The sequence below is a fragment of the Crocodylus porosus genome, unplaced genomic scaffold (genome assembly GCF_001723895.1).
Source record: "Crocodylus porosus isolate Cpor-Errol unplaced genomic scaffold, CroPor_comp1, whole genome shotgun sequence".
Taxonomy (NCBI): Eukaryota; Metazoa; Chordata; order Crocodylia; family Crocodylidae; genus Crocodylus; species Crocodylus porosus.
Window position 1 is genome coordinate 40138829 of NW_017728907.1, and position 27232 is coordinate 40166060.

The 27232-nt window shown below is 41.0% G+C and overlaps 1 protein-coding gene across 12 annotated transcripts in view; it reads right to left on the reverse strand.

Moving 5' to 3' along the window:
• Window positions 1-27232, reverse strand: part of ADGRL2 (adhesion G protein-coupled receptor L2) — a 488780-nt gene that overhangs the window by 46873 nt on the left and 414675 nt on the right. For 8 of the 12 annotated variants that reach the window (XM_019531201.1, XM_019531198.1, XM_019531207.1 and 5 more), the window contains 4 exons: window positions 21236-21345; window positions 16538-16552; window positions 14823-15623; window positions 87-383 (listed from right to left, as the gene is read on the reverse strand). In XM_019531201.1, the coding sequence (XP_019386746.1) occupies window positions 87-383; window positions 14823-15623; window positions 16538-16552; window positions 21236-21345 (1223 nt within the window). The remainder of the gene's footprint in view (window positions 1-86; window positions 384-14822; window positions 15624-16537; window positions 16553-21235; window positions 21346-27232) is intronic. The other 4 variants (XM_019531202.1, XM_019531200.1, XM_019531208.1 and 1 more) reach the window with 1 other exon arrangement.

Consider the following 27232-nt stretch of genomic DNA (forward strand, 5'->3'; position numbering starts at 1 on the left):
TGCGATTAAAAATTATTCTCCAAAAAAGAGCTGCTTGTCGCTTGTGAAGCATTTATTTGAATCAAGATACGTTTTTAGGGCAATACCTCGAGTTCCTTTGGGACACGGGCGTTCAACCATCATTCCTCTTTGGGTCTGAGGCCAGCTAATCCCCCTGGCCTCAGCAGGCTCACAGAATCTCTCTGGCAAAGGGAAAAAACTTGTCACAGGAGGAATTTTGGTTGTGGAAACTGCTGGTGGTGGCTTGGGTCCTCTGCTTCCTTCCTTTGTTCCCCCAGATAAAGTTGTACTTGTGGGACCTTTCTGTGAAGTGGTGCTTGTGGTTGATACTGTAGTTTTGTACAACTCTGCTGAAGAAGTTATTGTCACTGCTGTGGTAGGCACTGTAGATTGAAAATGAGAGTAATAATAAAGTTCTTAAAAATTATGGAAGAAAGTGTAGGAAAAGTTATTCATGCAATTTTACATAATACTCTTGTCTCTCCATTTCTTTACCTCAGTATAAATTTTCTCTCATCCTCAAAGTCATTGTCTATCTCAAACTAATATGTTGGTTTCAGCACATTGTCATTACAACTATCTATACAATACAAATTCATAGCTACATTTCAAAAAGCCAAGAGGCACCAGTGGTGAATTATCCGTACTTGAAAATATGCACGAAACAACTAACCAAATTCTGATAATCTCAGAGAAAGAACGGCATGATAGGATAATTTAAATTGGCATGATGTAAACAACAAAGCATTGTGGAATGTAAATAACTAGGCCATTAAAACAACAACAAACTTCAAGTCACCCACTATACACCTTGCAGGAAAATAATTACTGTAACATCTTCCCACCCAGCAGTCATTCTTGCTTGAAAGATTTCTAGCATGCCTGATTAGATCCAAACAGAAGAAAAGCCTAGCATACATGTGTTGTTTTAGTGCTCAAACATCTTAGGCTCCATTTTTTTTTTGATAAAGCAGGTAAGAAGAAACAACTAATTCAAGCCAGTGGCAAGTATATAACTTAATTTTCTGTGTCAAGACAACAGCGGTAAAGGCCAAATAATTTCTGATTCAGAACCACAGCTGTTCATTCTACTGACCTATATAGAAAATATATTCATGGAAATAATGAATGTAGCCAATATAAAATAAATAGAAATGCTTTGGTTTTTACTCTATTGCATCTTTAGACACCGTTTGAGCAACAGTGTAGCTAGCCATACAGGTAGCTGAAAGGTCATCATTTAGTATACCTATATGTCCATGGGTGCGAGTGGAACTGTACAGAAAAAGCGCAGACAGTTCCCTGCCCTGGAAAACTACAAACTCAAGGCAAATAGTTACCCCATCTTCTAACAGACAAAGTAGAAACAAATGGATCTGACATGTTTCTGTTTTAGAGCTGTTCTTGGTTACGTCCCAGAGACTTACTCATAGGCTACCAAGAGGATTTTTGTCTCTGACATCCATGGGCTATGCTGACTTCTCAAAAACGTATTTTCTTGAAAAAAAAAATAATTAAACCACAAACACTAACAAGAAAAGAAGTATCAGGCTCTCTCAAGAGTCTTTTAAAAAGTTTGTTTTTTTAAAAAATATTTTGGATAAGAGCTTCAAATGTTTTTCAGCCATTTGGAGAATATTGTGCACTACTTATTCCCTTTACACTTTGTTCAATTAAATCTTTAAGGATAAACATTACAGACAGTAAAAATGCATTGACTGAAGTATTATTGCCCTGATCCAGGATTTATTTTCAGTTTTAAGTTCTTAAAAGAGCAAACTAATTCACTTCTTAACAATATATGCAAATGTGATCTTTCTGCCTTTATTCTTCGTCTTAAATCAGAAACTTTTTCAGGTCATGTCTTATTTTCAGTCTAATTTATTGAATGTTTGAGTACTGTCTGCATAATCCTGTTGAACTTCTTGTCTAGCCAGCTGCTGCAAAAAAAAAAACCTATTCAAACTTGTCTATCTTTTCTGTAAGCACTTGCCTGACATCTTGTGAAACCTCTGTAATTTTCTTTTGATTACAGTGCAGCCAGGCTTTCAGTGCTTTCTCAATTAACATTTGTCAAAAGCATCACAGTCACTTGCAGAAGTGTCAAGTAACTGATGCTGAATCAGGTCCTGGGGATTGAGCAGAGGAGAATGAAGCAGGGGAGAACCACTTATTACTATAATCCTATACATCCCATGACACATTTTGCTAATTAGTACATATTTAATCACTGAAATCTGTATTAACAATATTGCAATTAGCATTCTCTTCCTATAACATTTAGGCTGTCCTTATCTCAAGAGCCAAACATCAGTAAAAGAGCTCATAACAGCTGTCTGAAGTTGAGCAGTGAGGTGACAATTTTAAGAACAGATAATTTCATATTGTGTTCTGAGTGCAGCTAAACTGCTCCTATTGTGCCACCTTAGCTAAGGATGGCTTTCAATGCTACCCATTAAAATGACTTTTGAAGCACACCTACTTCCTTTTTAAAGATGATCTGTAAATGTTAGTACAGTAACAAGAAATGCAAACAAAAAGCATTTATGATTTAAAATTAAAAACAAAATAAAATGTTAAAAAGAAATTTCTATTTGTATGATATTTGGTCTTGATCTAAATGCAAGACATGAATAGGGAATTCCACATCTGAAAGTATCTGTCATAAGAATCTAAATTTGGAAGTAGAGGAAACTACTTCCCAAAAGACTGAAAGAATAGCTTAGCCAAAGAAAGACCTTTTCAAATATATTTAGAATTTAAGAAACAGACTGTTTTAACAAATTAGGAAGGATTTCACTGACCAGGTCATTTTCCTGAGTTGCAAACAGTTATTTGATAATCACTATCACTCCAAGTTTTCATATTGTGAAAGTTCTGGGTGATGGCATATGCTGGCTTGCTTTCATGGTGCTGTAAAAAATACTAGATAATGAGAATGGGAATGATTATTATTGGCCTCTCATTCTCATTGACAGGAATAGGGCCCAGAGGCTCAAATGGTATCTAATATGCCTCATGCAGTAAAACAAAAGCAGTAACAAAATTAGATTTTGTTTGGACTGAATTTTTGACTGGGCCACAATGCAGAGGCATTAAGACTAGGCACAGACATTCAAAAAGCCTGAAGTGGAATCAATCTAAGTTACACAGTTTTTGGTAAGCAGTGTAGTTTAGAGTAGGTAGCCACACATTTGCCCTGGAGGGAGGAGGGGGGGCAAATCTTCGATTGAGTTCTGCCATTGTTAAACCATGAGTATAGACTGGTTTCTGTTCACTTATACTGGTAAGAGTGTAATGTCTGTACCTGGCCTAAGAGAAGAAAAACTTCTTCCACTATTTTTTAGTGTACGTGTGTATATGTTCAGCTTAAAAGCAATACACAAACAAGTAAAGAAGTGAATAAAAAGGAAGTAAGTTGGCTTAATTGAAATGGTTATGCAAACAGATCATTTCTTCTACCACTGATGGTGAAAGACTGCACTTGTCTAATAGTCTGATCTATATTAAAAAAAAAAAAAAAAAGTTAGAACAGGAAGTAAATAATTTTTTTTTTTCCAGATGAAACTGCAGGGGAGTATTTAGCTAGTAAGGACCAGATTTTCAATGATATCAGTGTGGGTAGACACTGAGAAATACATACCTTTAAAATTTAATCTGGCCCTACACACCTAATTGCACTGAGATGCCTATGTAATGCAAGAAAGAGGAGACTAATTTTGAAGACTTTGCTAAGTTCCTATCTAAATTGGTAGGTGTAAAAAACCTTTAAAAATCTGATCCTTGGCCCCAGGTTCTTTTCTTGTGTCCATGTGACACAATATTCAGTAGAATTCACAGACGCACTGGCATCTGACATGGCTGCACAGTGAGTACTTCTGCCATGGCCTCGAATTCGTGGCCTCTGGACTTCCAGCCATTTTCCCCAGCGTCCGCACCACCAGTGTTAACCCCAACTGACTTTTGCTGAGACTTGGGCTCTTAAGTGTCAATTTTTTAAATGCAATTATTAAGGTACCTAAAGATACACAAACCTAGTTAAATTTTCAAAACCTGCCACATGCCTAACTCCTATTGAAACCAATGAGTTAGGTACATGGCCACTTTCAAAAATTCCACTAAGCCTATCTGAATCTTTGGGAATCAGGATATTAAAAATAAATAAATCTTTGAAAATGGGCTTTAGGCTGGCTACTAAGTCGGACCATTTTGAAATTTTTCGAGAAACAGGAAGCAGGCCGGAATTCTGAGTTAATACTTCCTTTTCCCAGAAAAGGGCCTTCGAACTCAGAATAACCACAGGGAGTAAATAAGGAACTTGGGTTTTAATCTCTTCTCAGAGATTCCCATCACTTTGATATAAAAGACAGAAATCGCCAGTTCTTCCTGCTATAGCTATGTCCTCTTTAGAGACCTCCCAGCCAAGTATTAACCCTAGATTGGTCCTGCTTAGCTAGAAACCTGGAGTTAGCAAAACTGTATTCTAAATTTATATCTGAGCATGAAAACAAAGGTTTTAATAAACTGCAAAATTACAACTGGAAAATTTGTTTATTTGCTTTATTTTATCTTTTTCTCCACCACCACTCTTAACATCAGTCTACAGAATGAGAAGATTTAAGGTCATTTATACATATACCTTTTCATCCCACAACATGCCAGAGATCCAGCAGCTTGGAGCAGACTTGATTGAGTCTGCTCCGCATGCGGGCTGACACGCCCTGCAGTGCTTCACATGCAATTGTATAAAAGGTGAAATGTACATCAGCACACAGAAAATGGCAACGGTGCACTTTTGAACTAAAAGACCTTTGATGTGATTTAGTTCAAAAGCGTGCCATCGCCATTTTCTCAGCACTCATGCGCAGTTCACCGCTTATACAACTGCATGCACCACAGCACCAGGCACGTGTACAAATCCCTTAAGATCTTGGTAGAGAGCTAATCTTTAACAGCTTTCTGCATAGCACCATGGAAGTTTCATGAAGTTACAAAAATGTACTTTTGTCAAATTCCAACTCTCTGAAGGCATGAGTGATGGTACTACCTTCGGTCCACATTCATGGCACTGCTGCACGCATCCTGCAGTGATCCAATAAAATATAACACCAGTTAACATGTAGCAAATAAGGAGGATGACCTTCCAGTCAAATGATTTTGTACAGATATGGCAAACTGTAATGCACAAAGATCGTCTTCCCCTAAATCTTTAAGGAAAACATCAAAGGGAAGGATAGGTTTTTGCTTTGTTAAAAGACCTCTGCTCCAAAAAACAAAACCCCCTAAAAACAAATGTAAAAAAATCATGTAATAACAAGTCAGTTTCAAGATATATTCCACCCTTCCCCCAAAAAAGTAAAAAATTTTTCTTGAAATTTCTTTTGCCATCTTGCATTCTTGGGATATCTGTGATATCTGTTCTGGAAGAAAACCAATATTCATACCCACTGGGCTTTTCAGGCTTCTAAAGAATAAACTTTGGCTTGAAAGTGTTTGGAGTGGAGAGTTTAAGTCAACATATGTAATTTATGCATAATTTAGGGGGTCTGTTTTTTTATAGCATGTTTTCATTCAGTCCTAAAATGCTTTCTATTTACGTAATTGTCCATCTCATAATGTTTCAAGATGTAATGCCAACAATTTTGCAGACATGTATAGTAATTCTCAAATGACACACAAAGGATGAAATCAAGGGAGAGATCTGTGAAAGAAAGGAAAGGCTAACGTAAAATGAACCCATTTCTTAGTGTAGAAGACAAGGCTCTTTGGATGAATCTGATATCTTTTATTAGACCAACTTTTTTTTAGTGAAGAAAAGTAATTTAGTTACAGCATTATGAATTTCCAAAAGCTTAAGGAAACGGGGATTGAAGAAAAGGGCAAAATAGGTAGCTGCAATAGCTTAAAGCAATTGATACATGTACAAAGGGTTCAGCTGAAAGTAGAGTAAATTTTGCTAATATTCTAAAGATTGCAGTAGGCAGTATGAAGGTAAGGGAACTGCTTGAAGGGGAAAAAAACAAATCCAAGGTCAAGAAAGAGCCCAAGATTGCTCCTAGGGTAAACAATCTGAATATCTGGGTTCCGAAGTCTAAGTCAGATGCGACAAGGATTCCCCAAGAAAGACTTCAGCCTTTAACACATTCAGGAGGCAGAAGTTATGATACACCCAAAACCTGATACAGTCAAGATGGGCTGATAGATGGAAGATATGAAGAGACTCCCTACTGCCTCCATTACAAGAAGTGACACAGGCCATGGACATATGTACACTGCTAGATACACAAATATAGACCGCTACAGGGGTGAACACAGTCACATAGACCCCTGACCGGAGCATTGCAAAGCTGCTACAAATATATGCACTCCAGGTAGGGGCTGATAAAGGGCTGCTCTTTTGCTGCCTCTGGCACCAGGGGACCTTGTCAGTACAATCACTGACCAACAACCCTTTCCTCTGCTAACAGCGCAGCAGAGGTTATTAGTTGCTTGCCATGGGGTGGCAGCAGCAAGGTCCCCCAGAAAAGCTGGTATCTCCTGGGGGAAAGAGTGGTTCTGTAATAGCTGTTGTAGGGAACAGACCTGCAGCTTTGTTTCCCTGGCAGCTGGCAGAGACCCAGTCACTGTTCCTTCCCCCCCTGAGAGGGAAGGGTAAGCAAAGCACTATGGGATTCTGGGGGACTGTAGCAGCATGGGCCCTGGGGCAAATGTGATGCTGCCTAGGCCCACCCTAACCCCGCCTGCACTCCCAGTACTGTGTTAACCTCCCTTGTTTATTTTTCCTGCCATGTCTTCATGTCCCTTTGTTATTCAATGGGAAGCTACCTCTGTGTCCTGGAGAGCTCTCAGTGTCCTTTACCAACCTAATGGACCTCTCAGGTCTCTGGGTCCATGGCTCATTACCTCTGCACTACTCTATTCTCCACAAGAGTCTCTCTTCACCCCAGTGGACTTAGGCCCACAATGCCTAGCTGGCACTGAGCCAGTGGTCAGCACCTATGACCCTAATGGCCCTTATTTATGCCTTAGGTTCTTTAATCGTGGCCTTCTGCCCCTACAGCCAGGTCCATGCTTTGCAAATGTCACTCTGTTACCAGTTACTCCCTTGTATATTCTTTGGCCTTCTCAGCCAGATTTATATCCCCTGGGCCTCTTCCAGTCAGGTATTCTTTTGACTAACTGCATGTGTGTCCCTTCACCTTAATGGGCAGTTTACTGCACCTTCCTTCCTGCAGCTACCTCCCGTTCAACTACCTGGGACTCTTTCTGCTTACTTTCCCTTAAAGTAACAGGAGTCCCAGGCTCCTTTTAAAAGATCCCTTATAGTGCTAGATGCAACTGTCTACACACTACATGTGGCACTAGACAACACAGCACTAAAAAGAAGTTCCTGCCTGAAACAGGAAGTTTTGTTGTGGTGAATCCACCATCTTTGTAGCTCTACTAATACACGGAACATGCGTATGCTCACTTTCTGTAAGGGCATACATAGCATTACAAATGCAACAGTCACATATAGATGTTCCATTTGTAGTGGGAGAAAAAGGAGACAGTATAGACATTTAAAGGATTTCATGTGGAAGGAAATGGCTTTTCTGCAAGAGTGATAGTAGTTACCAAGAAGGAACATGTCCCTGATCTAACTTGAATGTCTGTATGCTGCTTCTCTTGGATAGAAAGACACACTAAGTAGCCTCATTCTTCTGCTCTCCTGGGTTGGTTCTGCTCTTCTGGCCTCATCCCCCTATGCCTCTGGCTTCGTATCTCCCTGTGTGCAGCCCATCTCGGGGGTGATTTAAACAGTGGTTCTCAACCTTTTTGGTACCAGGACCCACTTTTAAACATTGATGGCCTCTCCCGACCCACAGCCTAGCCTTGTTGGTGCCCCTCACTCAGGACCCATAGCCCTCTGCCCCGTCAGTACCCCTCACTCCCAACCCATAGTCCCCTGCCCCCCTGGGCTCTGCTAGTGCCTCTCATTCCTCACCCACAACCCCCTGGTCTTGAAGGTGCCCCTCACTCTCAAGCCACAGTCCCCTGCCCCACCACCCCCAGCCCTGCCACTACCTCTCTCTCACTCAATCCCAAATTACAGGCAATCCCAAAATGCCCCCAATCCCAAAATACAGCTCCCCCCCCAACCCTGCTGGTGCCCCACTCCTGCCCCCCAAATCAATGATGGTACCCCTCACTCCTGACCCAGAGCCCCCCTGGCCCTACCAGTACCCCTCACTCCCAACCCACAGTCCATCCGTCTGTCCCCTGCCCAGGCCACGCTAGTGCCCCTCACTCCAACCCCTCCCGCCCGAGGGGGCCCCAGTTGCCCCTGTCTCGCTCAAGCCGAAGCACAGGGGCTGCAACGATTCCAGCTCATACAGGTGGCAGCAGAGTGGATGGGGTCCTGGCACGGACTAGAGGGAGGAAGAGAGGTTTATGGCATCCCCTTTCCCCCTGGGCTGGGGCTCCCATGCCGCGCCAAGCAGCCTGGTTATGGCCGCTTCTGCTCCCACAAGCAGCATCTCCCAGCCACTACACCTTTGCAAGTATAGGCACCAGCCCTGGCACCACTGGCCCAGCCATACAGCTCTCCCACTGCCCCCTCCCCTGGTGAAAGGGCAGGTGCCTTCCCCACACACTGCCTCACATACCCATCCCCTTCACACCCACCCACATGCACATGCCCAGACAGTCCCCAAGCCTTAGACATCCAACCCCTACTCCCCATACACATACCTGCATCCGGCTGCTGGGCTGCTCTCATGACCCTGCCTGACTGCATGCCAGCCACGTATGTATGCATGCACACAGGCACATGTACCCATTGCCTCCTAATCGCTCTATGCAGTTCCTTGCAGGTTGGCAGCCTTCCAGCTTACAAGGCTTTCCCACGTTTTTCTGGGAGCTCACAACCCTTTCAAATATGGGTCATGATCCATGGGTTAAGAAGTACCGATTTAAAACATGGGGAGTGCCTATGGACAGCATGCCCATTTCTCTGTACATGAGTGTGAGGGAGTGAAGGAGCGAGTGGGCTCTGAGGCTTCCCGCCCTGGCGCAACCACGCTAAGTTCCCACACTCAATCCCAGAACGCGGGGCAAAAACTCACCTTCTCCAGGTGCGCGGAAGAAGGTGGGGCCCAGACGGTGAGGGCCAACATAAAAGAGACGCCGGCGCTAGGACGGGAAGCAGTGGAACTGGAAGAGTCCGGCGGGGAAGCGGACACCGGCGGGAGCACGCTCGTGCGGATGCACACCATCCTGAAACGCGGCCGGACTTTCTGGCGCAAGGGTAAGCCCCTGCAGGGTTTGTGAACTTGGGCAACCAGCCCAGCGGGGCTGCGGACGGTGGGAGGTAGCCGGGAGCAGCTGGAACCCGGTAGGCCCGGCTACCATATAGACTGTAATAGAGGGGCAGACACGGACTGTGAGAGTGCTGCTCCGTCAGTAGAGGACCAGTCGGTTGCGAGGAGCCCGAGAGGGGGCTGAAGAACTCCTTGGGAGTTGGGAAAGGGGTTTCAACACCGCGGTGTACAGGGAAAGAGCGGAGGACGTCTGAGGAGGATCGAAGTGGGCCCCAGGCTCTGAAGAATCCCTGGCTGTACCTGTTTGTGTTGACCCTTTTTGGTTTTCCTTTTTGTGGAATCAATTTGAGAGATACCTTATTATGTGGCCGACCTAGATAGGCGGCCACGACCCAGAGGATCGGGCGAGGGTGTAGGGGTGGCGGAGCCCTCATCGACGCGGGACCTCGAGAGTCAAAAAGTCCTACTTTTGGACTGGCACATACCAGACAAACATTACTGAACCAGAGTACAATCAAAGTCGTGGCAGGCGAACTGGACGCGTGCAGCCCTCAGGTGAGTAACCCTTTGCTACACGGGAGCAGTCCCGACACGGGGAGGCGGAGGGTGCGGAGAAGATCATACCTCCCCCCCCCCCAATGAGAATACAGGCTTCCCCACAGGTGGAGGGTAGGTTGGGCAGGAAGCAGCTTTCTGGTGCTCCCTGCCTGGAGAGCTCATCTGTGTAGCTATTTAGCCAGGAAGCTGGACCATACGTTCACTCTAGCTCCCAGGATACTTTTATATAAGAATTTTGGAGAAATTCTCATCAGTAGAAACAAACGTCTGTGCATAGGAAGTGTTTGTCACAGCCACAAAATCCTGATGTTTCCATATGGGCCCTAGATTAAGCACCTCAGGAGAAGGGGGCATGATTTATTTCTGGGCCCCTGGCAGATAATAAATGTACTCCATGGTTAACAATAAGTTACAACATGTCATATGCTCAGAAAATTTACTGTGCAAGAAAATGGCAAACCAGACACAAAGATGTTCTAGTTAATTACCACAACAATGTTCACATTTAACTGGAACATCTTTGTGGCTTGTTTGTATAGTACTTTAATTTGAATCTGTGTCATGTTAAGTCTTGCCTGGCAGCCCTGCATGCAGATTACATGACAAGGCTTTTAAAGGTGCCATGAGGGGAGTTAATGGGCTCTCCCTTTCCTGGCTCATTTCAAGTCTTGCCTGGCAGCTGCTTATTTAAAGATGCTGAGGTGCAGGATATAAATTCATCTAACAGAATAAAATTCCTCAGACCCCAATGTGTGCACTGGATCCTTTAAATATGTAGCACTAGCAAGTGTAAAGCTGTTGGCACCCCAGCATCTTTAAAGCCCTGCTGTCTTTAAACTTGTTAGCCGAGTTGTTTTAATGGTTCCAGGACAAGCAATGGGATCTGAGGAATTTTATCCTCAAGCCCCAAAATCCTGCATTCTGCCATGCACATCTGGCACTCACCCTATGACATCATTAACTGTCTGATATGAGGATACCTTGGCACAAGGCAGCAAAAATAACATGCTTGGAAACATTATCCTAATGCCCACCTTTATGAATAGATCAGGTTTTTAACCTTTTTTCATTTGCAGACCCCTAAAATTTTTCAACTGGAGGTGCAAACCCCTTTAAATTGTAAGTATGGGCATTCATATACTTTTGATTGATCATAATCATTTTTTGCAGATCCCTTAGACTGCAGACTCCCAAGGGCCCATGGCCCACAGGTTGAAATCCACTGGAATAAACAGTTAATAAACAACCTTCTGTAATCAAAAAAACCAAAACAGAGCAACACAAGCAAACAAAAACTGTCAATTAAACAATGATCTAAACCAATTATTAAAGCAATGGTCCACTGATTGAATTCTCCACAATACATATAAATACAAAAGATGTTTTATAGGTGCAGACACCAAGATCCCACTCCAAAAAAACTCAAAAAAAACCTCATGGTCATATTATACTGATTAAATTAATATTTTATGCTGACGCTATAGCGACCTGAGCATGTTATGTAAATAAAATGTGAGTTTTAATGGTTTCCTCCTAAGCTCTTTAAGATTTCATATTAGGGACTTACTCATATTGTGATATTGTAGAAATTACAAAAAAAAAATTAAAAAAAAATCAAAAAAAAAATCAAAAAAATCGGGCAATGTCTGTGAAATCTACGGGGGCAGTAGGGGTTGGCTTACTAAAATAAAATGCTGGCTCCCTGCAGTCCTCATGGCTGTGGTGAGAGCCAGCAGTCCTCACGGCTGCTGCACCTACTGGCTGAGAGGGTTGCCTGTCATGTGGTCCCATCCCCCTCCAATCAGCACTGAGGGGAGTGGCCAAATGATGGATGGACCTCTCAACCAATCAACAGGCAGGAGTAGGACCACTGTGGCCCCCCCAGCCAATCAGAGGCATGAGGGGGGCTCATCATGATAAACCTACAATAATGGCGGCCGGACCCACGATCTGCCCACATAATCTGCTGCCTGCCTCCTCGATTTAGGTAGAACCCTATTCACAGTACTGTATCTCAAGGACAGTCCTATTAAGCAGATTCTCTCCTTCAGTTTACTCTTTCTTTTAATTACCAGCAGTTGGCTTAGACTGCAAGGGCATTACATTTCAATCTGATTCTGAGTTCTGATGTACTATATAACATAAGCAGGCTTAAAACTGGAAAATACTTGTGCCTATGTACTTATTACAAACACTCAGAACTAGGTCTTTAAGCAGTAACTGTAGTAAAAACATCAACATCAAAACACAATCATGGGTTCTCCAATAAGCTGTGTACTATGATGGTGTAGTTACAAAGAAACACTGAAACCAATCTAAAAAAAACTTCTCTAGATATCTTCATAATGACTTGATCTTCCATCTCAGGAAGGAAGGAGTTAGCAAAGGAATCCAAACAAGGCTTCCATATTTGTTCCATTCCTGCTTTAGTTTACTCACTTATTCAAGTTAAAGTTTAGCCTCTGCCTCCCTCAACTTACAAACAAGGGCTCCAACCCTGACATTCTAGGGCAATTCTTCCAACACCAAAAGCTTCTTAGAACTAGTGCCTCTGTTTTCTAGGTGCTTCACCCATTTTTAAACATCCCGCAGCATCCAGGTGTAATCATTGTCATGAACCCTGAAGTGTTTGTGGTATGTCATGAATGTTTTCTTGTATTTTGTTGTAATGATATGGATGTGTGGTCGCATTGGAAACCCAATGTTATCCTGTATCTATTTATGTTCCTGTTATCACTGTATAGATTATGTTGAACTATCTGTAAATATCTTTATAGTTTTGGATACAGTTTAGCCAAGGGAAAGGAGTGTGTGGAATGACTAAAACTCTCTTGTTATTGTGACTCTGGGGCAAGGTCTATAGAGCAGGGGTGCTCAAACCCCAGCCCAGGTGCCAGATCTGGCCCATGTCAATCGGTCCACAGGGCTCCTCATGAGCCTGTGAGATGTCTTGCAGGCTGTGGCCCTGCAGGCTAGATCAGGTGCACAGGATGGCACAGGGCTGGAACAAGATCCAGGAGCCTGATCCTGGCTCACAGGGCAACGTGGAGGTGGCAGGGAGCCCAATCCAGTCCATGGACTGGCCCTGAACTATTCATTTGGCCTGCCGGGCTAAAACCCTGAGCTTCAGTGCTAGCAAAGGCATCTGAAAGGAATGGCCTACCTAGACAAAGGGGTGCCAGGTACCTCAGGCAGACCAGAACTTTCAAGAACGGTTTTGGCGGTTAAGCGGTTAACTGTGGGCTGGCAGTCATCAGGACCAGCAGAAATCCACAGAAAGGCTGATTTCCAGTGCTGCTCTCAAGACTTTCTCAAAGGCCAAGATGTAGCTAGATGAACAGGCAAGGAATTTTTTTTTGCTTTGCCTTTCTGTCTCCAGATCTATTGTCAGTTTTGCATTTGCAATCTTTTTATCCTATGAAATACATCTTTCAGTTTGGCTCCTACGTATTGCCTGTGGAAAGAGTATTTTCTAGGTAAGTAATATTTCAGGTAGACCTCTCCACAGAGAGGAGGACCTAAAAAAAAAATCTACGAAAACCCCACGGGGTCGCCATCTGGGGCTGGAAGAGATTCCTTCACTGCATCTGCAGGCTCTGGTATAAAGGCAATGGAGTTGAGGGTTGCTGGGGTAAGGAGCTATCCCAGGGCAACCTCAGTTTGTTGGTAGTATCACACAGGGGAAAAACTCAAGGCTCTACCCTCTTCCCCTGCCCACAGTTAGGTTCGCAACGATCATCCTTATTTTAAAAGCAATGAAAGTTTCATTAAAATTATTTTTAAATATCTCATGGATCTAGTCTACACAGTTTTTGTACAGGTATAACTATAAATTTTGGTACAGGTATAACTATATTAAGTAAGGATCTTATGTCCTATGACAATAGTTATACTGGTCCTACCCCTGGTGTGTTATGCAGTTATACCAGTAGAAAGGTATCTTATGTCAGTTTAGCTTACTACCTTTCTTGGCCAGAAATCTCTACACCAGAATAAAACAGCTTTATACTGCTACAGATGTATCCCCACTAGGGAATATGTGCCACTGATTTTATCAGTATAACTTTTGAAGAGAGAAGGACATAGAAAAATCCTTTATAATGTGGAAAAATGTGTTACTAAATGTAGGCACCAATGACACGAGAAAAATATAGTACTCACTTTTGGTGATAAAGCAGCTTGTCAATATTCTTCCTTTTTCCTTTTGCCAAAATGTTCCACACAGAGATTTTCTTAATTTACTCTCCCTATAGCTGTTAACATGTGGTTTGTGCCTGTTGGAGGTCCTTTCTTAGAAGATCTAAGTCCCCAAAGGCAGCTAATGCACAGTGTTGTGGGTAGTTATGTTCAGTTCAAATAAACAGAATGGCAATTGTTTCAGACTTACCCATGGAAACGAATATGTACTTCAACAATGTCATAATCTTCTAGAAAGAAGTTGGATAATCTTGTCTAAGCAAGTACTGGAGATAGGGAAAGCAGGATTGCAAAACCTTCAGAATATTTATGCCTGGCATTGCACATTAACCCCATTCAGCCCTCTGGGACTTTCTAGCACACATCTCTCTCAACTGCTGGCGCCAAGAAGTTAAAAGGTCTGCATGTATATTGTAATCAATTCTAAAGTCAGGTAAAAGACCACAAATGCTAACTGGCTTTGCCTCAAAATGAATGAACTTTGCCTTTTTAGCTGTGGAAATCTAAACTGACCAGTAGTAACTAAACTCCTGGAGGGCACATGATACCAATACAAGCATTTAAACCAAACAAAATAATTCTCTCGCAACTTGAAGGCACTTCAAATTTGTGTCACAACAACATGTGGCAGCAGTATTGCTAGGAGTACTGATTAGCAAAGAAATCCTTCTTTCTGTCAAAGTCTATTCTAAAAACAAAAACATTTTCCTATAGGTCTATTAAGGAAAATATAAACAGCTTGCAGAAATGAAAGCTGATTCATACCTTGGGCAGGATCAGGTGGGCCAAACTCTAGAGAATATCGTAGAATGAAGTTGTTGTTCCACACATAAAGTTGGTTATCTCTTGGATTGTAATCCACTGCAGCAATATACTGGTACTGGTTGGGGAAAGAAACATCTACATATTCTCCTCTGCTTAATCTGGTGTTGTAAATGTAATCAATTGTGTTCTTGCCTGTTTCACTTTCGTTGTCTTGATATACTGATCGAACTACATAGAGGACTCCACAAATCATAAAGGCATTGGATGCAGCCCTTTTGTCATATGTAGTTTCCCACGTTGCTTCAAAACGAAGTGTATATGGATTCAGTTGGCTAATGACTATCATTCCATTGTTCTGTTCCGTAGCATAAATTACCCATAAACCATTTTCGTCAACTGCCAAGTCAATATCAGTTTTTCCTCCCCATCTGTATGGAGAAGTGTCATGGTAGTTAGCATAATTGATAATGGCCTCTCCACTCTTGATTCTAGTCCTCAAGTCAAACTTTACTATGTTCCTGGTTCTTTCTTTGTTAAAAAAGACAGCACCATCATATACCACAAATCCAGTACCATCCACTCGATTTGGAAGTTTATATGTTGTCTGTTGTCGTCCATTTTGGAAGTCCTCTAAAGAAGCATATTCTATCAAAGTATCAGTGCGATATGGAGTCCATGGCATGAAGTATATTTTATCTGCAGCCTGGAGAGGATCTTTGCACCAAGCACCTGCCTTTTGTTCAGCTTCATATAAATACGGTGAATCCACAATTGCCTTCAAGGTCCCCGGGCAAACAAAAACTAACAGTCACAGAGAGAAGCAAGACAAGAATTATGTCAAATTAAAACATTCATGCAATCAAAAAATGCTTGGTAAATCATAATGGTTGTGTCAGGAAGAAAACATCAACTTAACTGGCACTGGATTATACCTTATTTTATAGTTAGTACAATTATTACCTTTATCATCCACTTTTCTTAAAGTTACCATGTTCTTGCTGTACCAATATAAAAAGTGGATGGAAACTGCTTTCACTAGTACAGACCAAGCCTCAATGGCATACACGTACAACTGAAAATGTAGAGCTACTCTTCCATTTTCATCTTAGACTTTTAGTGAATACAGGATTTACGCTCCAGAGCTTTTAACTGGTGTGCAGCAGTGTGTTAAGTCATTTCAGTCCAAAAAAAAAAATCACATCAACTTGTTTAGAACTTTAAGAAGTGGCGAGGCTGAAAAAGGAGGTGCCTCAATTAAAAAGTAAAGAAACAAAACAAATCATCAGGTATATAGAGAAAGCAATTAGGAGCAGAGAAAACAAAACACAACCAAAGCAATGAATGGAACAGACCAGGAAACCCTGTAACCATGGCATGCTATGGAGAGGGTTCTGGAAGCCAGGCAAAATGACACTTTATTAACAAGAGAGTACCCAAGGGTGAAAAAAAGAGAGGGAAAGAAAGACGGAGAGAGGGAGAAAGAGAAAGCAAGGGAGTCTCCCATCCAACCCAAGTATTTCAGACACTATACCCCACCACCTATTTTAAGCAGCCAAGTCACTTTATTGCAAACAGTCGACTTCTTTATGAGGTGTACTTATGAGATCCTGCTGATTATCATAATATCAGAGTGTTGTGGGGAGGGGAAGGGAAGAGGTTAACATCCATAAGGCACATAACAAGGAGCTGGGGTTTGGACTGTATACGTTATTTACCTTTTTGCTCCACTTCTATTTTAAGCATCGGAAGAAAAATAAAAAAGTGCAAGGAAAAAAGAAAGAAGATTAACATAAATTGACTATTAATCTAGGATTAAATTAGCAACAGACGCTAAATATAGGGAGAATAAGAACTGCACTATATTGGATAAAGAGAAACAGACAACAGGAAAACCTAGCAGGAGAAAGATTCTAAGGTTACATAAGTGAACATGGATCAATCATTTTAGTAGATTAAGGAGGCAATATAGATATGTTGGCATGTAGTTTCACTTAGTGAGCCTGAATAAATAATGAATGACTTTACTAATGCATGATATACATATTCTTCTCCTTCCCAAATTCACAGCATAAATCCTATCAAGTTGTTTTTTTTAATGCTGTATTAATATATATGTGTATATGTGTGTGTGTTTGTAAACATATACATATTAATTAAATAAAATATATAAATCAATGTGTGTGTTTATAAACCCCTCCCCCCAATTAATCCTTTGGGGTTTTAGTTGTTTTTTTCTTGTAAGGGAAGTTGCTCATTTTCTTTAGCTTCCTTAGGTTGTCTCCCCATTCTCCCCTCCCCTCCCCCTGGCGTGTTAATCTTGAAAAATACTGTAACTTCTCAGTCTAGAACTGCAAGATCAGACTAGGAGGAACAAGCGAAAACATCTAGAAGAAAGAAGCAAAAGCACAGTAAGGAAGAGGAAAAGAGAAGAAAAAGTTAACATCAGATATTCTTCAGCATCATCGATTAAGCCCGAAACAGCAAGCTAGTATGCAAAGACAATCAGACCAAGCATTTAAAATAAGTACTCATCCCCACCAGACACACACCAAAAAAGGAAAATGCCTTCCTAAAACAAACCTGATTAGCAGAATTAAATTACTAAAACAATTATTTTTCAAAGATGCTTCAAGAAATAGATTACAGTTACATGAAGGGTGTTATACAACCAAAGTCCAGTTAGTAAATAGCTTCTCAATAATTACTACTCATATAAAGTAGTTCACATTGTCAGTGGGCTTTGAAGTATGTCTGTCAGTTTCATAAAATGATCTGGATAATGCCAGTTGCACTATTCTTTGTAACAGCATCTGTTGATACAAAGGACATGTATCAAAACTATTTCTACAGTATTACAACTTTGGCATTATGGTATTATCCATGAAAGGTATTTGTTGTTCCAAAAAATATTCTGGGTTTTTAGTTTCATTTAACAAAATTACATACGACTATTTTCTTAGAATGGCACTGGATGATCCATCTAATGTTTCTTTAAGGGATAATTCAAGAACTTTTTTTGACTAATGTTCTCAAAATGGATGGTAGTTTTCCTAAACATTGCTCATTTATACATTTTCAGATAACATACTTCTCCTTCCTGCAATTTGCAATTCTGGAGTTATCTGAGTAAAAAAACAGAATTCTTATGTTTCCACAACTCAGTGTTAATGACTTTCAGATGATTCTGTCTGTGAACTATTATGCATGAGCTTATTCCTCAGCAATGAGAAATATTGTACCTGCTTAGAATTAGTAATAGTAGGACAGGGGCAAAAAGACAGGGATAACAAAAATCATTAGTGGCATGTCTACTCTGAGTACATTTGTGTACAGCTGTACCTTTTTCAGGGACAGATGGGCTAATTGAAATAAACAAATGCTTCAAAGTCCAATCAATAGAGAGAGAGAGAGAGAGAGAGAGAGAGAGAGAGACAAACAGAGAGAGACACACACTTTTAAAATGGATTCCATTGAATTCCCGAGTCCAAATAAGGCTTAAAATAAAATTTTATGTACAGATTTAGAAAGCGGTTCTTCTGATGTGCTTATTAATCCTAAAAGGGCCGACTTCTGTTATTCAAAGTATCAACATGCATTGTGCAGCATAATTGAGAGAAATGTCAAGTAGGGCATTTCAATTTCTTTGAAATTTAATCAATAACCTTCTTATTTTAGGACAAAGAAATGCATATCAGATTTGTCGGGAATTCCATTTTTAATGGTGACTCAGCTGAGCATACAAACAAATATTTTTTATTGAAGAGGATTAGAAAAATGTCAGCAATAGATCTGAATTTTGAGATGCAAACAAAAGAAGCTTCTCATTGACAATTTCTTTATGAGGGCCATGAATACAGAACCCAGGAAGCCCAATCAATATGCATGATCTGAAAGGCAGCTAGCTATGTATTTATGGAGGCCGGATAGACAGAGAAAAGCTAATATACTACATGCTGTACAAGGGTGACACGTTAAATCTGATGTGTGAGAGCTCATACCTTTTCCCATGAAACCGTACTACTAGCACTATTTTTTACTGCCTCATGGGCAAAAAGCAGTCACCGTGATTTGAAGCAAGTTTTGCAAAATTGTGATAATTAAAGAGGGAGGGACCAATTCAGAAAAGTGAGAACTGGAATCTGAACTGTTTGGTTTGAAAATGTTTGAATCAGTCAACATCTCCCCTTCAGCCCAACTTTCTGAAATCCTTTAATGAGGTTCTCACGTTGGGCTAACTGCTATTTGCAAATCTTGTGATTTTAGGCATTTTAGCTGGCCAGACAGAGAATGAACATAGTCTCCCAAAACTCACTGCTCTCCAAGCTGAAATGTATAACAGAGAACACTGAAGTTGGAAGAACATAAGGTTACATTTTGTGGGGTAGGGGGAAAATGGAATACTAAGATAATGTGAGGTTTGGATAAATGGTAATATTTGTCAAACTGGTTTGCCATAAGTTTTGAGAATTGTCAGTAACTGGAGATAATTCCTATGACAACTCTGTAATGACTCTTGGTGTCACCTCCGTACATCCTGCAGTTACAACTTTCTAAACTTTACTTGAAAGTACAAAAGATGTCCAGAGACTTGAATTATATTAGCACAGGATAATTCGAGGGGGTATGTCAATGGAATTATCACTAAAAAACAAAACAATAGCAATCATTTTCAAGTAGAATACTACGTGTTACAGGTCAGGCCGCGCTGTGGCTCTATACTTCTGATAACTGAAAAAGAAAAAGTTCCTGTAGATAGGAATACCCAATGAGTAGAATATATCCATATTTGTCTTCCTAAAACAGCACAGAAAATTATTTTAATGTTTGAAAATAATATTTGCATATTTTCTCTATGGACTAGCCTACCGGAACTGGCTCCAAGGACAAGTAACCTCTTGGCATTTGTCTGATCTCATGCTTTGGAATAAGATGCATTGCCCTTTTTCTGGGATTTTTGGGAACAGAAATAATGCTAAAGTAAAAGTGCCGTTTATGAAACAAAATAATTTAGGTTAGATCTGGATATCACTCCTCAAAAGTGGCACAAGAAAAATGGTTATAACAAGCCACACACGAGGGAGAGTACTAAGGATCAGTGTATGCGGTAGGCTTCCAATCCTACAAATGGCATAGGAAAAAAAAAATCTCCAAAGCACCCAGTTCACAATGACACAGGAATACAGAGCAGAGATGAAAAGAAAAGATGATCTGTGTTTGGCCTTTAAACTGATGCTCAATACAGCTAAAATGGTGAAGCACTATGAAGAAGCATTTTGATTTAAGTTTACATTATAAAAGTGTGTGCAGTAACCAGTAAGGACAGTTTTGTACTGACTTTGCTTATGCCAGAACTCATTACTCATTACAAAACAATTACTGTTTTGAAGTGTACTTTCTGCTACTTGAGCATTTTTACATCTCAGATTTGGCTGTCTCCTATGTGAAAAGGAAGTGTGATTTTGGTTTTAGGGTTAGACAACAATAACTATTGCCAAATTTCCCATTGCAAGCATAGTCATTTTTGTGCTGAATTACAGGATAGAGAAGCCACTGCAAAGAATGATCTAAAAGAGTTTTAAAAAGCTGAATAAGCACAATTAAAAAAAAAACAGGTATGTTTCAATTGAAAAAGAATATATTCATTACTGCATTAAAATAATTATAATACAATTGTAAAAAGTAGTGAATTCTGGCATTAGAAAGATATTATGCAAAACTGCTGAAGTAGCCATAAGCTACTGATTACTCAATTACAGTTAATTTTAAAAATGTTTTAAAAGTTCATTTCAAGTCACGAAACAGATTTTCTGTTTATAATAAATGTTATGTCTATTTCTTATTCTCTCGCCTATACATTTGTTTTATGTTTTTAGTTTATTGTTAAATTATTAATTTTGAACCCACATCTACTTGTGCCCTCAAGCATGACAGCACAACAGTTTCTTACAAAATCTAATAATTCAGGCATTCACCTCCGATACCTCAGTGGTGGGTTCTGCCATGCACCAAAAGTAACCACAACAGCAGGTAGCCTTTCAAGTAGATCATGATTAAAACTGAAGTCAAATCCTCTTTAGAAAACTGTAAGCCAAACCAATTTGTCAGCAACTGGTATTGGGCAAAAGTACAAATTTCTATCTGGCCTATTGAATAGCTAATTCAAGTTTGTTTTCTGGAAAAACAGTAGCCTTAAAAGCCAAACACTTAAGAACACAGACAGACACTTGGCCAGCATCACACTATGGCTTCCTTCCACACTTTGTGAAGCTAATTGGAGGCCCTAGTCTGTAAGTGCTCTGCATGCATAATGGTTCTGTAGGCCATAAACATATGCTTCTTTTGCATGTAATACTGCTCCAGCACTAACTGTGAAGGCCAGGGGAAGTGAACAAGATCAAAAATTGTATACTTACTGTAAGGAACACATTCATATTGGACTTCAAGATATTTGTATGTTCCAGGACAGGGATCAGGAAAGACATCTGACCCAGTAACTACTATACACTGTGTTCGGTTGTTGCACCTGTAGAGGGGAAAATAAGGCTAATTTAAAGGAAATTTTAAGTTGCAAGTTTATGCTAACGTAGTGCAATATGGTGCTGATTTTCTTCATACGTTGGTCAACCCAATCAATAAAGCACTAGAGTTAATTAATATGAAGCTACTTTATATAAAAGGCAATACCTCATTTACCTGGAATGCAATGTGCCCTGAAATAAAATAATTCTGCTTGTCAAAAACAAGGTGTGTAAGGAAAAAAATCTCTTTCCTTGACTAAGTAACTGAGTAGCTAAGCCTGCTCATTGCTGCTAAGCCTGCTCATTGTTCTACTCCTTATGGAACAAGTGCACACTTTACCAAGGTTTTGCCTGTAAGTGGTACGTTCCAGTTACCAGCAAAATTTTGTTAGATAAGAGGTGCATGTTGAGCACAAGGAAATATGGTGTTTTAACCTAAATTTTGCTTATTTTTAATGTTAACTCACTTTTTTTGATTGAGGAAACCACCCCCAAATAAATATTGGGTTCATATGACTCTATGGTACTGTGTTTTGGTATAAGTTTACATTTCAAAATAATGTGTAATAACAAATACGAATGGCTTTGACAAGGCTTTGCTCATACCATAACTCACTCTCTTGCTTTTTAAAGATGTATTAATGTGTGCGTATCTCAGAAAAGCTTTACTTCCTCTACCAAAAGGAAGATATGATTTTGGCTTGAAGGTTACTGCAGACAAAGAACATTAAACCTCACACTTAAATTACTGTATTGTTAAACATCCCAGGGCAAGTATGGTCATGCCTCTGTTGGATTACAGGAAGAGGTAAAGAATGACCTTTAGAAATAAGAAAAGCAGTTAAAATGATGAATCAGCTGAAAGATATTCAAACTAAAATACTGTGCAAGAAAATCTCTATTTCATTAAGTGAAGAAATCTTTTGAAAACCACTGAATTGTGATGAGAACAAATTTTGTGCAAATATCTGCAATAGCCAGAAACCAATGAGTTTACAATACCTTGTACACAAAATAGCAAACGTTAGAATTGGCATCAATTTCAGATTACTCAGGTATATGAAGTACAAAAATAATATTAAATTTAAATTAACCTCACACAGTTGCAACAGAGCGCATGAAACTTAATAAACTCTGCAAGTCTCCTACACAGAAGCAAAAAGAAATACAGAAGTGAAAATAAATCGTTAGAAAAGCATTGGTGACTAAAAGGAAGAGAGTTTGGCTGATTTCATTGGTGAGTTCTGTTTGTCAGCAAACTGAATAAAAGAAGCCCAAAGTTAAATAATAGTCTAACCTTTGACTCCAGTCATCTATTAAGTTTCCTCTTACCACCACTTCCCACACTCCTGAATACTGGATTTCAAGTTAAGGTAATACATCTTGCTACCAATGGATTTTTACAGCTGCCCATTGCCAAGAGATACAAGATCACTCTGTTCTTCAATTCATGCTACCTCATAAAAGGTCAGCTATAACTATAACTGATAACTCTCCCCATTTCTTCTGTAGCAGTAGTTCTTAATCTTTTTAAACTCAAGGAACCCCTCCAAAAATACTCAGAATTTAGTAGCACACAATTAAAATTTTAATTTAACTAGATTATACTTATTATAATCTATACATTACAAACCTATTATTAATTCATCTGTTGTAGTATGAATTTTTGCATATTAGTTATGTTTAAATGATAATAGTATTAAATTGATCAACCTCTATGATTGTATGAAGAACTAAAACTCCATTTTGTGCTTGACATGAGTAGATGAACTTCGTATGCCCTGTATACATGAGTGTCTGTGTGAGAGGGTGAACAGTGAAAGAATGGTAACTATTTGCATGAAAACAGAAGAAGATTTAATTGATTGTGTAAGCAACAAGGCACCAATGTATAAGTTACCAGACAGTAACCTAATTAAGCTAATTAATGGATCGCTGAAGAACTTATCTGTAGTCAGGTGCAAAGAAGATAGTAAGAAAGAATTTTGCATATCCTTCCATTTGAACTACACAATGACTGAACAAAGTCAGGTCTCACCCTTAATCAGAGCTATTGGCAATGTTAAGTAACAATGTTAGCAGTAGAATAGGTCATTATAATTCTACCATATTCACCCCACTACCATAGACACCAGCCAGGTGGAACTGTGTCACACTCCTGCAAGACCAGACTGAGAAGCAGCTGTTGTAGGAGTATGTGCTCTTGCTGTAGCTAGCCCTGGTCTGACCTTGCATGGTGTCTCCTAGAAACAGAGGCACATGGGCAGGTAGAACTGTCCCACATGCCTTAGTTTTAAGGAGGCAAGTGGGACCAGAACTGATTAGCAGCTGCAGCAGCAGTATATCATTATGCAGACAGAGACACAATTTCTGCTGCATTCTTCTTGGTTCATCTCTAACATGCATCCTAAAAAATGGAGCAGTATGGCATAGCTCTACCTAATGGTAATGGTAATGGCATTTATTTCCAGGCTGCCACTGCCACAGGGTGAAACTGTCCTGTGTGCCTTTGTTTTCAGGAGGCACACTGGAACCAAAGCAGGAAAAGCTACAGAAGAAACAGTGCAGCTGCCTAAATGATGTAATGCATACAAGTGTGCCTTTCTACAGCAGCTGCTTGTCAGCTTCCTATGGCAATATCTCCTGAAAACAAAGGTCCATGGGACAATTTCACCCCATGGCAGCAGTTATGGCAGGTTCTTGTTGCAGTTAAGAACCACTGTTTTACAGTAATGAAATAGTAGAGTAGATCTGTCAGGACTGAATGAACAATATATATTCTCCTTGCCATATAAATTCTCAAACAACAACCTTACTAACCTTACTAATTTGGTTTCTATAGAGCCACTAAACATTTGCTGTTAAGACTGTCAAGAGAAGTACGGGATGTCCAGGTTTTTTTGCATGCTGAACCACAGGAACAACATAAGGATTGATAAGCAGGGTCTGTCTGACTTTGATCTCCATCTCAATGCTCCCCTTCACTAGGGATAGAAGTTACACAATAAGTGATCAGAAAACTGGTTTAAACTTGTAACAGAACATAAGTTTCGTACACATAAATCAGTTTCAAAATGGCCAAAACTGGTTTAAGTTACAACTGGTTGAATGTTGCATCAAACTGGCTTACGGAACCTCTGTCCCAGACCACTTTCTGGTTTAAGTTAAACCAGAGCCCCCCAGCATGCTTTTCAGCCCTGGGCTGTGCTGTGCTCTCTGCTCCAGACAGCAGGGCTGGCCCTGCCCCTCTGCTCTCTGAGCATGGGAGCGGGCATGGCCAGATGCTGGCACAGCATGGCCCCCTAAGGCAGGGAGGGTGGTTATTCCCCACTTCGTTCCCTCCCTCCCCTCTTCCCCCAGAGACCGCAAGGGTCTGCCTGGCTGCTGTTAGGGTCACTCCCCACTCTCAGCTACAGTGGCAGGGTAGGGGTGTGGCCAGAGCTGGCTGGCCGGCATGGCCCCACAATCTGCCTGCCTCACCTGCAGCAGAGGTGAGGCTGGGAGGCTGAGGCTGGGGGGCTAAGCAGGGCTGGCCTGCTGGCACTGCAAAGGATAGGCACAGAGGGGTTGGCCCAGACTGGGTGACAGGGGCAGGACCCTTCCCAGTCAGCTGCAGCTCAAGCTGGGATCACAGGAGTTGTGCAGCTGGATCGCTCTCAGCTCCTCACACCCTGGCCAAGCCAGACTGTCATGGAGCTGCAGGTGGCTGGGAAGGGCCCTGCCCCCGTGGCCCGGCCCAGCCCCTACATGCCAACCCTGCTCAGCCCTGGCTGAGGCAGGCTGATAATGGGGCTGGCCCAGGGGTGGGATCCTTTCCAGCCAGCTGCAGCTCCATGACAGCCCAACCCAGAGCACAAAGATGGTGGTTGGCTGGGCAGCAGCTACAAGCAGGTGCCCTGGCAGCCAGACTGGTCATATGGGATGTGCCCGTAGCTTCCCAAGCCATCTTGGAGGCACTGGCAGCCCCAGAGCTCAACAGCTGCCTGTGGGGCTCATGTGCCCAAAGTTGCCACCATGCCCGCTGTCCATCACTGTATGCTGGCCAGGGCTAGGGGGCTATTCTACTTCCATCTCCAGATGCTGATGCTGCAAAGACTGAATCGATCCAGGCTTGGGCTTTTTGAATATCTGTCCCTAGCCCTTATTACTATCCCCTTCACCAAAATGTAAGGTCAGGTAACTCATACAGCAGCTACGCTACTGATGCGGTGTGGTATAGTATGTGATAAGAACAGGAAACTAATCACAGCTGCTCAGAATAACAGTACTTCCCAAAGAAGTATCATTCACAAGCTTCAATAAACATTCTGGAGAAAATAAACTGCAATAAGTGGCTCATCCAAAGTCATTTTTAATCTTCCCTGGCCCTTGACTCATACTGACGTGAGATTCTGCATAGAAGACTATGGAGGGAGAAAACATTTTTTATGGCTCTGAAAACACAGAATGCCTTTTTCCCCTCCATGCACCTCCTGCAGCTTACAGTTGTCTTATTCTGTAATAAGATATGCAATGGGTGGTAGGGGCAGAACAAGGGAATGCGGTAGAAAATCTAGCTTGCTCCTACTCAGATTACAGTACGCCACACATAATCATTCCTAAATGAACCAATGAGAACACCTCTGAGATAAAATTGTAGTTATTTATGTATTTACTTTTACTATTCTTTGTAGGAATTGGCATGCTTGATTAAATGAATTAAAGTCTTGCTTTGGTGAAAATATCACTTTTAAAATCAGACTTCAGATAACGGATAAGTTCGTACCAAAGCTTCCATCACTATGAGCCTGTATTAAAATTTAATTTTACACTTGACTGATCAGCATTGTGGACAATTAGAAGATAGATATATTGATTGGTCACAATAAAACCCATATACAAATTGAGTGGAAAAGCCCAAGACTGACTGACAGTGACTGCTTAGCTGGGAAAAAGAAGATCTTACAAAAGCAATATGAAGGAAATGAGTAGATATATTCAAATCCATTGGAAGATGTAGAATCTTGTTTTTATTTGGAATAATACTATTTATCTACCCTTTATTTTCTCTCCTGATCTGAGTCTTATCAGTTATCACAGTAACAAAACCTTTAAAACGTGGAAAACTTATCTGGCCAGCTATTTAAGGAAAAAGAAAAGATATTAGTTCAGATAAAATGGACATGTATTAGCGATGCTTAAAAACAAGGCAGGGTTGATGTGATGTTGCTGCAAGGATGGTTCAGGAAATATGCAAGAGGCACTGCTGAGAGAGGTTTTAGACAAGCTTTTGGGGACAGGGTATCCTTCATCAGGTCTGAAGAACCTCTTAAAAACATGGAATTTATAGGGACCTACCAATATCAAGGAGGTAGGCATACAATTTGTGACTTTCAATGGCAAGGCCCCCAACTATATTGCTGATTGACAGAGAGAGGTGGCCTCACCCCTTGCTGATGATTGGCCAAGAGAGCTGCCATTCATGCAGTTCTGCCCCTCACCACTGATTAACAGTGGGGGGGAGGGCAGAGGAGGCTCGGCCACACAACAGGCAGCCTGTCCTAGGCAGGGAGGGGAGACGCTGGTTGGCAGGGCAGCACAAAGGGCAGCAGTAACCTCAGCGAGGGCTGCTCCAGCTATACAGGAGATGGCAGCTACCCCCTCATCCCTCCCCACCCCTCTCTGCCAGGGCACAGGTGCCAACCTTAATGGATTGTTTTTATTAAGATAAGACTACACTAGTATTGTCTAAAATTTCTAAAAACAAAAGCAGTGTCCACAAAATGGACTCTTAAGAGTCTGATCCTAGAAAGTACAAGTCATCTGCAATTTCCACTGATATCACCTCTCAGATTCAGGTCTTAGTTTATTAATTTGCATGTATGAAAAATAGAATGCTTTATCAATAATTCA